Source organism: Macaca mulatta, chromosome 9, assembly GCF_049350105.2.
Source record: "Macaca mulatta isolate MMU2019108-1 chromosome 9, T2T-MMU8v2.0, whole genome shotgun sequence".
Lineage (NCBI taxonomy): Eukaryota > Metazoa > Chordata > Mammalia > Primates > Cercopithecidae > Macaca > Macaca mulatta.
This window is the reverse complement of record NC_133414.1, coordinates 6,708,261-6,720,900: the sequence shown is the minus strand read 5'-3', so window position 1 is coordinate 6,720,900 and position 12,640 is coordinate 6,708,261. Positions and strand designations below refer to the sequence as shown.

At 45.7% G+C, this 12,640-nt stretch overlaps 1 protein-coding gene across 2 annotated transcripts in view; it reads left to right on the top strand.

Annotated features, from left to right (window-relative positions):
• The window catches only part of AKR1C4 (aldo-keto reductase family 1 member C4), a 31,754-nt gene extending 25,454 nt beyond the window's left edge, over positions 1–6,300 (top strand). For both annotated transcript variants that reach the window (XM_028825937.2, XM_001118631.5), the window contains 4 exons: positions 1–110; positions 376–541; positions 4,101–4,183; positions 6,083–6,300. In XM_028825937.2, the coding sequence (XP_028681770.1) occupies positions 1–110; positions 376–541; positions 4,101–4,183; positions 6,083–6,125 (402 nt within the window). In that variant the 3' untranslated portion in view covers positions 6,126–6,300. The remainder of the gene's footprint in view (positions 111–375; positions 542–4,100; positions 4,184–6,082) is intronic.
• Positions 6,301–12,640: the final 6,340 nt, after the last annotated feature.

Genomic DNA, 12,640 nt, shown 5'->3' with positions numbered 1-12,640 from the left:
GTGGAATGTCATCCTTACCTCAACCAGAGCAAACTGCTGGATTTCTGCAAGTCAAAAGACATTGTCCTGGTTGCCCATAGTGCTCTGGGAACCCAACGACATAAACTATGGTAATAAAAGCAACAGGAAGTTTACCTAAAATGCCATTTTGATGAAAAAGTTTAATTATAGCCTACTCAGTCTCCTGGAGTTCACTCTCAGTGAATCAGTGTACGGGGAGAATTTGCATTTCTGATGAGATCCCAGGTGATGCTATTGTTCAGGGGCCTCACTTGAGAGGCTCTGGTGCAGAATGAACACCTTAGTCTGTTTAGGGAGCCTCCTACCAAACTGAATCCAGCCTCAAGACTTCAGCATTTCTGGCTTTCCTTCCAGGGTGGACCAGAACTCCCCAGCTCTTTTGGAGGACCCAGTTCTTTGCGCCTTAGCAAAGAAACACAAACGATCCCCAGCCCTGATTGCCCTGCGCTACCAGCTGCAGCGTGGGGTTGTGGTCCTGGCCAAAAGCTACAATGAGCAGCGGATCAGAGAAAATGTCCAGGTGAGGAGCTGAGTGGGCGTCAGGGCTCCTGCATGGTGTCCTTCACATGTGTGCTTCTTGTAAGCTTCTCAGGACACCCTTGCACTAAGTCCATCTCCTGGGCATTTCCTATGTACAAATGCTTTGTGTGCATCATAAGGGTTTTCTATTATACTCTAGGAGGGGCAGCATGGGTGGAGAGAATCAGGATGGGACCAAAACCAGAAATTTTGGCATAAAGTTGGCAACTTACTCTGTATCCCTCTGCTAGGGACATCACCTTGTCTTCATTTTCTGAAGTGAGTTGGGTTAGATGTTCTCTAGTCTTCAAATCATTGCAGATTTTTTCTTCATGCCCTTGTTTATTCCGTATAAATTTCATGTATTTATTCTCTTAGAATTATTTTTTGAGTGCCTGTTGAAGTCTTTGGGTATTTTTATTAGGTTGCCTGCCTTTTTCTATGTGTAGAAAAACATAATACTAAGTAAAATTATAAAAAAGAAAACCTCTCAAACATAGAGGTTTAATAGAAAACCATTTATTTAACTGACAATTTCATGGTTTGTAATTTAGCCTAAGCTCCACCTGAACTCAGTCTAGTTCTGTTCCTGGCTGGGCTGTCTCACGTGTGTGCAGGGCAATGAGGCAGCTCTGCAGAATTAATCCAGAATTTGTATTCTGGATATTCTTTAGAGCTTCATATGTATTGTTGAAATAGCTCTCCCAAAATGTACCCGTGTTTTGATTCTCTTTATGGTGGTTTTAACAAAAGTTTCTACTCTTAACGTAGTCAAATTCTTTATGATATTGTCTTGTAGTTGTTAATATCATGACTTTTCCTATATTGGAAACATGACAATACGTTACTATATTATGTAGTAAAATATTATATAGTAATACAAAGTAATATACTATATTCTATTAATCTCTTATAAAAGTATTAATGTACTTTCATAAATTGGGATAATTTGATTTTTAATATGTGAAATAAGGATGCAAATGTACATATAATTTTCACTTAATACTAAAATGTCTAAGAATTATTGAAAAGTCCATATTTGCTCACCTATCTTGATTTTTCATCCTGTCATAAAGTGTCCCTAAGTACTTCTGACATTTCCCTTCTTTCAGAGTTAACTTTCCTGTACTGTCTAAATTATGTTACATAGCATTCTTAAGGCATTTGTGTATGTTTTCCTAGATTTATTCATAGAAAACGTATAGTTTTAATAGTCTTTGGATAACTTGAGAATTTTCTAATCTATGCAAATATTCTAAGAATACAATGAATGCTTCTTACCTAGATTCATCAATTGTTAAATTGATGACTTTCTCTTTTCCTCTTATTCTCTGTATGAGAGTATTCCAATAAAATTTAGTAATTTAGTATTATGCTAGCAATTAGTGACATCTTTTGATATTTAAATTCTTTCCAATTTGAATACTGAGATCCTCTTCAAGCAACTACTTGTTTTCTTTGAGCATGATGTTATTAGGGTTTGGACAATTACTGTCTCGAATCTTGTTGAAAACAATTTTCACATTATACCTGTTCATTGAAGATGGAAATCAGATGAATATATTTCGATTTCAGTATTTCTATATCTGATGTGAAACTGTACAACTCTAAACACAAAGAGGATCTCAACAAATACTAGAGATGAAATAAACTTGTGTGTACATGACTGGTTCATGTACTTATAAGATTAAGAATCTAGAGAACAATTTTGAAACTCATGATTTAGATAGTTTGATGATGATACAGAGTTTGGATATTTGTCTCCTTCTAATCTCATTTTAAAATGCAAAAAAGGTTAGTTCGTGTCCTTTGTAGGGACATGAATGCAGCTGGAAACCATCATTCTCAGCAAACTATCACAAGAACAGAAAACCAAACACCACATGGTCTCACTCATAGGTGTGAATTGAACAATGAGATCACTTGGACACAGGAAGAGGAACACATCACACACCAGGGCCTATTGTGGGGAGGGGGGAAGCGGGAGGGATAGCATTAGGAGATATACCTAATGTGAATGACGAGTTAATGGGTACAGCACACCAACATGGCACATGTATACATATGTAACAAAACTGCACGTTGTGCACATGTACCCTAGAACTTAAAAAAAGAAGTTATCCTCAATGATGGAAGTGGGGTCTGGTTGGGGCTGTTTATGTCATGGGGACAAATACAGAAATATAGAAATCCAACAATATCCATCTGTATTAGTCCATTTTGTGCTGCTATAAAAAAATACTTGATGCTGGGCAATTTATACAGAAAAGAGCTATATTTGGCTCACAATTTACAGGCTGTACAAAAAGCATAGCACCAGATTCTGGAGAGGCTTCAGGAAGCTTTAAATTCCAACATTAGGTCATTCCTTTGCTCCCATACCTGATCATAGGCTGTTAGAAGCAGTCACACTATCTGTTGAATGTCTTCCTGCTTAGAAATTTCTTCCACCAGAAACCCTTAAATCATCACTAAGTTCAGACTTCCACAAAGTCCTGGAATGGACACAATGCAGCCAAGTTCTTTCCTAAGGTATAACAAGGGTGATCTTTGTTCCAGTTTTTAATAAGTTTCTGATTTTGGTCTTAGACCTCATTAGCCTAGACTTCATTGCCCATATTTTTATCAGCATTTTGGTCAGAATCATTTAACCAATGCAGAGCAAGTTCCAAACTATCCTTTATCTTCCCATTTTCTTCTGAACCCTCCCGACACTTCCAAACTGTGCTAGTTACCCAGTTCTAAAGCCACTACCCCATTTTCAGACATTTTTAGCAATGTCCCACTCCTAGTAACAATTTTCCATATTAGTCCATTGTGCACTGCTATAAAGAAATACCTGAGGCCAGATAAAATATGCCGGAAGGTGGTTTATTTGGCTTACCATTTTGCAGAGTGTACAAAAATCATGGCACCAATCTGGTTTTGGTGAGGCCTCAGGAAGCATTTACTCATGGTAGGTGACAGAGGAGGAAGCATATCAAATAGCAAGAGATGAAGAGGAAACAAAGAAAATGTCAGTCTCCTTTTTAAACCAGATTTCATGTGACTTAATGCAGTGAACACTCATTACCATGGGGAGGGCACCCAGCCATTCATGAAGGATGCCCCCATGGCACAAACACCTCCCACGAGGACCCACTTCCATCATTGCTGAATCACGTTTTTAACATGAGATTAGGATACAGATATCCAAATTGTATCGCCACCAAACTCTCTAAATTATAAGTTTCAAAATTTTCCCTCTAGATTCTTCTAAATCTTCTAAGTACATGAGCCAATCATGCACACACCAGGTCAACTTCATTCCATCTCCAGCTTCTGTTGAGATCTTCTTTGTCTGCAGTTTTGTGCAGTTTCAATATATAATATCTAGGAATGGATTTATATTTTACCTGATATTCTTTAATCACTCGAGAGTTTAGAGCTGATCTTTCATAACTTTTGGAAACTCATCAAATATTTTACATATTGCCTCTACACCCTGCTGTGATATACTTGGCTATTCCAAGTTGACAATTATGCAATCTAACAACAAAAATTTTCTACTTCTTTGGTAGGTTTTTGAATTCCAGTTGACTTCAGAGGATATGAAAGTTCTAGATGACCTAAACAGAAATTTTCGATATGTTGTCATGGATTTGTAAGTAACTTTGGAAAATGGGTTGCCAAGTTTATTTTTAGAGGAGGAATGTCAAATGGGTGTGAAAAGTGACCTTAATACCAGGGAGACAGAGGCCAATGTGTCAGAGGTGAGACAGGAACTCTGGAACTCTCCTTCTGGATTCACTCCAGAGCTCTGTTCTCTGACAGGGTGAGCGGGCCCAGGGTCAGCATGGGTCAACCTGTGCCTCTGCTCTCCTGACTCCCTGAAAATTTCCAGAGCAGCCAATATTATTGCTGAATCAGCACCTTTCATGTTGGCCTGGCATTTCTGCTATGGCCTAGTGGACAAATTGGATATTGTGCACATGGCTTGATTACATGTTTTTCCAAATCTGTACTTACAGCTTTTTCTTCCAAATCTGCTCAGTTCCTTATCAGATAAACATTTCCAACAACATTGGTGTCCATGCCAGAAATTCATCTCTTCCGTGTAGAATTGCTCACTAGATCATGTCAATTCAGTATCTTTACCCTTTTCAAATTTCTTTCTTCCTTCTCTTCAGACATTTGCTCATGACCCAAACACTGCATTTTGCCTCCAGAAAGTTTGCCCTTAGTGGGCGTTAGAACTCTTGGCTTTGAGTTTTTTTCCAATATGGAAATCTAAATGCAGACTATAAAGAAGTTTTAGAGAAGAGAGATTAAAAGTCAAGAGAAGAGCCAGGCTCAGTGGCTCATGCCTATAATCCCAACACTCTGGGAGGCAAAGGCAGGTGGATCACTTGAGGTCAGAAGTTTCAGACCAGCCTGGCCAAAATGGAGAAACCCTGTCTCTACTAAAAATACAAAAATTAGCCATACGTGGTGGCATACACCTGTAAATCCAGCTACTCAGGAGGCTGAGGCAGGAGAATCCCTTGAACCTGGGAGGCAGAGGTTGCAGTGAGCCGAAATTGTGCCACTGCACTCCAGCCTGGGCAACAGAGCAAGATTCCATCATTAAAAAAAAAAAAATCAAGGGAAGAGTTGGAAAGTCCCATCTTTGGGGATAATATATAGCTGACAAAAGATCTTACTCTTTTTCTATATGCTCCAAGGTTCTAGGATTAACAGAAAGGCACTCACGTGATGAGGGAAAAACAAGTTATGTCACTGCTTGCAGTGGCGATGTTAACAGGTAATAGACATGAAATAATGTATTAAAAAAGATAAACACAGCAGCACTTCGTAAGAACTCAAACGTTTTTAAATATCATTGTATACATTTTTATTAGTTTAGAGGAAAATAGTAAAATAGGAAATCAGGAAAAGGAAATGAAGAGTGGCAAACATCAGTAATTCTCACCAATTATTCAATATTAATCATTTATTCATTCTATTTTGTGTTATTTCCACCTAAAGATTGCCCTTATATTGTAGAGTTTTGGATATGGAACCCCATATCACATAGGACAGTTTACATGTCTGAATCGAAAATATTTTCCATATGGTAAGCAGCTAGTCAGTAATGAATACTTTAAAGGATGTGTGATTGCTACGAAGAACATTTAACCCTCAAAACTTAGTGATGAACATATAGCTGGCTTGTTTCTATTCAAAACAATGCAGAATGAGTTGCTGCTTTCATTGAGAATTTGAAATAGAAAAGGTCAGAGTATCTCTTTGCTCTGTTGACAGATATGGAAGACTATGTTTGAACAACTGACCCTGTGTAGTTTGTGTGATAAATTCCAGGCAAGGGAATATAAGTTGAAAATGCTCTTAATTTGGAAAAAAAAACCACACATTATAAAGTCATGTTCATGAAAGACAGATTGTACAAATTGAAAATAAACTTAACATTCACACTAATGGCAGCGTCCTAGAAATCACTTTGCTACCAGCTTTTTAATAGAGTCATTTCATCCATATTATGTACTATCATTTCTCTTTTCAGTCTTGTGGACCACCCTGATTATCCATTTTCAGATGAATATTAGCAGAGAGGGTGTTGCACGACATCTAGCAGAAGCCCTGCGTGTGGATGGTGATGCAGAGGATGTCTCTATGCTGGTGGACACACGGCCTCTGGTTAAATCCCTCCTGCTTGGCAACTTCAGTTAGCTACATACATCCATAGTCCAGAAAGCAAAGAAAATAAATTTTATCCTGAAGTAATTGAATGTTTTCCTTAAAGGTTCTTTTCCTACTCCTTTCTACACACTTGTGTGTTTCTTTTCCTTCTACTTCATTAGGGCCAAAAATTGATTTGCCTATAAGTTTGGGGCAGAGTAGATAAATATTTTATATACATTTTTGAGGTGAGAGTGGGTGGAGTTTGCAGCCTCTAGAGGAGGAGCAAGTGACCAGTATTTATCAGTTAGTCTGTCTTTAGCTCTTTCAGAAAGAGGAAAACACACAGCATAGAACCTGAACACAAGCCATATTGACAGGATGACCAACAATCTATGGCCTCCCTCCAGCATCGCAAATTGGAGCTCCAGCAACCTAGGGATGCAGCATCCCTGTGGGTTAATGGTTAGGGAGGTGGGAGGGCACCCATCCAGGATAAATAATGAGAAGTCAGATATGGGAGAGGTTAGAAGAAGAAAGTTGAGCACAATTCTGCTTGGGAAATACAAACACATGCTCTTTTGTCAATTAGGTCTTGTGCATAAAAGGAAACTTCCCACATTGTTTCAAGGCTGAGAGCCAGGCCTTGACCTCCTGTGTGCCCAGTATCAGCAGTGGCCTTGCTGGGCTGTGGTGGAGCAGGACACCAAAGACACCATTGACTGGTCACATTCTCCTGAATATCAGCTCCATATAGAGCAAATATTAGGACCTAAAAATATACTATTAATTTGTTCTACTCAGTCTTTTGAAATATTTCGTACATTTAAAAAGGGACACTAATATAAAATATCCAAAAGCCATTACATGTTATTGTCAAATTAATTTCAAAATTGCAAATACATCTAATTATCCAAAATTTCAAAAATCTTTTGAAAACAGTATGTAAAATAGCATGATGCTTTCAAACTTTGGTAACTTTCAGGAATAATTCTTACAAAGACACCTAATTGTTCCTATACTTTGTAGGGGTACAAATTTAATCAGTTAGTCAAGAACATAACATTTCATTCCAGACAACTTTTTGAAAAGTTGGGACAATGTCATGGGCTACTGGGCAAAGCACTTTGAGATTGACAGATGTTTATGACCTGTGCACATTTCCCAATGCGTTTACCCTCCACTGACTTAACCCCATTAGAGGGGTTTCCTTAAGCCATGTATTTCAGCTGAGAAATATCCTGCCAAGTTTCGTAGTTTACAATATTTCCTAAAATGATTTATTTCTTAAAATTGGAAGAGGCCATAAACTTTGGAAGACCTTTGGGTGATCTCTGGACTGTTTTCTGCCTTCACTCATTTCCTTGATGTCAAATATTCTCATGGCTTTAAATACAACCTCTAGGCCAAGAAACTGTAAATCAATATCTGTAGCTCAGCTTTTTCTCCAAAACTCCAGAATGAATCATCATATTGACTGCATCTCTACCTTAGTGCCTAACGGACAGTCACACTTAGCATGCCGCAAAGCTCATTTCGATTGCTGCCTTCCTGTTCCACCTCAATGTTCCTAGACTAAGTAATGATTATTTCACATCTTGTAAAGTTGATTGACATAATCAAAAATTAAGCTCATTAGTCAAGTTTGTAATGCCAAAGAATTTCAGATTTTCTTAGCATGCGTGACATTTTTTTCCCCAAGATGTGAAGTAATAATTAGAACAGTCATTTATAAATAGTAAATCTGCTACAGGCTTACTCCACTTGTTTATCCTTCATTTTCACAAAAACTTTATCTAAAAAAGAAAGGCCACGCACTGTGGCTCACACATGTAATCCCAGCACTTTGGGAGGGCAAGGCGGGTGGATCACGAGGTCAGGAGATCGAGACCATCCTGGCTAACACGGTGAAACCCCATCTCTACTAAAAATACAAAAAATTAGCTGGGTGCGGCTGCGGGCACCTATAGTACCAGCTACTCAGGAGGCTGAGGCAGGAGAATGGCGTGACCCTGGGAGGCGGAGCTTATAGCGAGCTGAGATCGTGCCACTGCACTCCAGCCTGGGCGACAGAGCGAGACTCCGTCTCAAAATAAATAAATAAATTAAAAAAAAATAAATAAAAGTTACTTAGAATGTTTTAAAGCTTAAATTGGTAACACATGGGATGTAACAAAATTCTATAACCTCCAATTCCTCATTTCACTATTTTTTTTCTATAAGAAATGCTAAAGTGAGGCTGGGAGCAGTGGTTCACGCCCATAATCCCAGCAATTTGGGAGGCCGTGGTGGGCAGATCACTTGAGGTCAGGAGTTTAAAACCACCATAGCCAACATGGTGAAATCTCATCTCCACTAAACATGTAAAATTAGCCAGCTGTTCTGGCATGCACCTGTAATCTCAGCTATTCAGGAGGCTGAGGGAAGAGAATCGCTTGAACCCGGGAGGCGGAGGTTGCAGGGAGCCAAGATTGCACCATTGCACTCCAGCCTGGGCAACAGAGTGAGACTCCTCTCAAAGAAAAAAAAAAGAAAAAGAAAAAAGAAATGCTAAAGTCAGTACTTCAGGTTTAAATAAAAAGTAGTAACTCAAACCCATGAAGAGGTATAAAGACTGCTAGACTCTATACATAGGACAAAATATGAAAAAAATGTATTTTTGAAATTCACATTTGTACTCCAATTATCTCCAGATTTAAAATATAAATGTATGCAAATAACACTAAATATGTACATAGTATATAATTTTACTGACAAAAGTAAGGTGAGGTAAAGAGAAGCCCTGTGGAAAAGGAAAGTTTTTTATGAAATATTGGTAGGTTAGTATTGATTCAAAGTAAATTGTTATAACTTTATAAAGTTGTATGTCATCCTCACAGCAACCACAAATAACTATAGAATACACTTAAGAGGAAATGATATGGGAATCCCAATGTCACTTATAAAAATCATACAAACACACCAAAAAAAAAAATAGTAACTGTGGATATGAAAGACAAAAAAAGCCACAGAAAGGAAAAACTGAAAATAGCAAAAGTCACATTTTCCTGTCACTAATTCAATCATGCATCACATCAGACCTGGATTCTCTTCTGAAAGAGGCTTTATTAGGCAATTACATCTTTCTTTGTACAAACATGAGGGAGTATAATGACATGAACCTGGATGGCATAGCTTACTATACATTAAAAGGTATGATATAGAATATGGGGCCAGACACGGTGGTTCATGCCTGTAATCCCAGCACTTTGGGAGGCCGAGGCAGGCAGATCACTTGAGGTCAGGAGTTTTGAGACCAGCCTGACCAACATGGTGAAACCCTGTCTCTACTAAAAATACAAGAATTAGCCAGGCATGGTGATACATGCCTATAATCCCAGCTACTTGAGAGGCCGAGGCAGGAGAATTGCTTGGACCAGGGAGGTTGCAGTGAGCCACGATGACACCACTGCACTCCAGCCTGGGCAACAGAGCAAGACTCTGACTCAAAAAAGAAATCTGTAAAATAAAAATATGGGTCCCAGGCTACAGACCTGTACAGCATGGTCCTGCACTGAATACCATGGGCAAGTATAGCACAATGGATAGTTTTACATATCCAAATGTATTTACATATCCAATTTACATATCCAAATACATTTTGACATGGAAATGCTACAATAAAATAAACTATTAAGTTATGAAACTGCTGTTGTATATGTGATCTATCATTGACTAAAATATTGTTATGTGTGCTGAGTAGGGAGGTGGGTCTGAGTGGGGAGGTGGGGCTGAGGCGGGTCCAGGTGAGGGAGGTGGGGCTGACTGGAGAGGTGGGGCTGAGGTGGGGCTGAGGTGGGGCTGAGTGGGGAGGTGGGGCTGAGGTGGGGCTGAGTGGGGAGGTGGGGCTGAGTGGGGAGGTGGGGGTGAGGTGGGTCCAGGTGAGGGCCGTGGGGCTGATTGGGGAGGTGGGGCTGAGTGGGGAGGCGTGGCTGAGGTGGGGCTGATTGGGGAGGCGGGGCTCAGTGGGGAGGCATGGCTGAGGCGGGGCTGAGTGGGGAGGCGGGGCTGAGTGGGGGAGGCGGGGCTGAGTGGGGGAGGCGGGGCTGAGGTGGGGCTGAGTGGGGAGGCGTGACTGAGGCAGGGCTGAGTGCGGAGGTGTGACTGAGGAGGGGCTGAGTGGGAAGGCCTGGCTGAGGCGGGGCTGAGTGGGGAGGTGGGGCTGAGGTGGGGCTGAGGTGGGGCTGAGGTGGGGCTGAGGTGGGGCTGAGATGGGGCTGAGTGGGGAGGTGGGGCTCAGTGGGGAGGCATGGCTGAGGCAGGGCTGAGTGGGGAGGTGGGGCTGAGGTGGGGCTGAGTGGGGAGGCGGGGCTGAGGTATGGCTGAGGTGGGGCTGAGTGGGGAGGCGGGGCTGAGGCGGGGCTGAGGTGGGGCTGAGTGGGGAGGTGGGGATGAGGTGGGTCCAGGTGAGGGCCGTGGGGCTGAGTGGGGAGGTGGGGCTGAGTGGGGAGGTGGGGCTGAGTGGGGAGGTGGAGCTGAGTGGGGAGGTGAAGCTGAGTGGGGAGGTGGGGGTGAGGTGGGTCCAGGTGAGGGCCATGGGGCTGAGTGGGGAGGTGGGGCTGAGGCAGGGCTGAGTGGGGAGGTGGGGCTGAGTGGGGAGGCGGGACTTAGGCAGGGCTGAGTGGGGAGGTGTGGCTGAGGTGGGGCTGAGTGGGGAGGCGGGGCTGAGTGGGGAGGCGGGGCTGAGTGGGGAGGCGGGGCTGAGTGGGGAGGCGGGGCTGAGGCGGGGCTCAGTGGGGAGGCATGGCTGAGGCAGGGCTGAGTGGGGAGGTGGGGCTGAGGTGGGGCTGAGGCAAGTCCAGGTGAGGGAGGTGGGGCTGAGTGGGGAGGTGGGGCTGAGTGGGGAGGTGGGGCTGAGTGGGGGAGGTGGGGCTGAGTGGGGGAGGAGGGGCTGAGTGGGGAGGTGGGGCTGAGTGGGGGAGGAGGGGCTGAGTGGGGGAGGTGGGGCTGAGTGGGGGAGGAGGGGCTGAGTGGGGGAGGAGGGGCTGAGTGGGGGAGGTGGGGCTGAGTGGGGGAGGTGGGGCTGAATGGGGAGGCAGGGCTGAGGCAGGGCTAAGGTGGGGCTGAGTGGGGAGGTGGGGCAGAGGTGGGGCCGACGTGGGGCGGAGGTGGGGCGGAGGTGGGGCGGAGGTGGGGCGGAGGCAGGGCAGAGTGGGGAGGTGGGGAAGAGGCGTGGCTGAGGCATGGCTGAGGCGTGGCTGCGGCAGGGCTGAGTGGGGAGGTGTGATGAGGCGGGGCTGAGTGGGGAGGTGAGGCGGGGCTGAGTGGGGAGGCGGGGCTGAGTGGGGAGGTGAGGCGGGGCTGAGTGGGAAGGTGGGGCTGAGGCAGGGCTGAGTGGGGAGGCAGGGCTGAGGCAGGGCTGAGTGGGGAGGCAGGGCTGAGGCGGGGCTGAGTGGGGAGCTGTGACTGAGGCAGGGCTGAGTGGGGAGGTGGGGCAGAGGCATGGCTGAGGTGGGGCTGAGTGGGGAGGCGTGACTGAGTGGGGGCTGAGTGGGGAGGCGTGACTGGGGGCTGAGTGGGGAGGCATGGCTGAGGCGGGGCTGAGTGGGGAGGTGGGGCAGAGGCATGGCTGAGGTGGGGCTGAGTGGGGAGGCGGGGCTGAGTGGGGAGGCGGGGCTGAGTGGGGAGGCGGGGCTGAGGCGGGGCTGCGTGGGGGAGGTGGGGCTGAGTGGGGAGGTGGGGCTGAGGTGGGGCTGAGTGGGGAGGCGGGGCTGAGTGGGGAGGCAGGGCTGAGGCAGGGCTGAGTGGGGAGGCGGGGCTGAGGCAGGGCTGAGTGGGGAGATGGGGCTGAGGTGGGGCTGAGGTGGGGCTGAGGTGGGGCTGAGGTGGGGCTGAGGTGGGGCTGAGGTGGGGAGGTGGAGCTGAGTGGGCAGGCAGGGCTGAGGCGAGGCTGAGTGGGCAGGCGGGGCTGAGGCGGGGCTGCGTGGGGGAGGTGGGGCTGAGTGGGGAGGGGGGGCTGAGGCAGGGCTGAGTGGGGAGATGGGGCTGAGGTGGGGCTGAGGTGGGGCTGAGGTGGGGCTGAGGTGGGGCTGAGGTGGGGCTGAGGTGGGGAGGTGGAGCTGAGTGGGCAGGCAGGGCTGAGGCGAGGCTGAGTGGGCAGGCGGGGCTGAGGCGGGGCTGCATGGGGGAGGTGGGGCTGAGTGGGGAGGTGGGGCTGAGGTGGGGCTGAGGTGGGGCTGAGGCGGGGCTGAGGCGGGGCTGAGGCGGGGCTGAGGTGGGGCGGAGGCGGGGCTCAGTGGGGAGGCGGGGCTCAGTGGGGAGGCGGGGCTCAGTGGGGAGGCGGGGCTCAGTGGGGAGGCATGGCTGAGGCGGGGCTGAGTGGGGAGGTGGGGCTGAGTGGGGAGGTGGGGCTGAGTGGGGGAGGTGGGGCTGAGTGGGGGAGGTGGGGCTGAGTGGGGAGGTG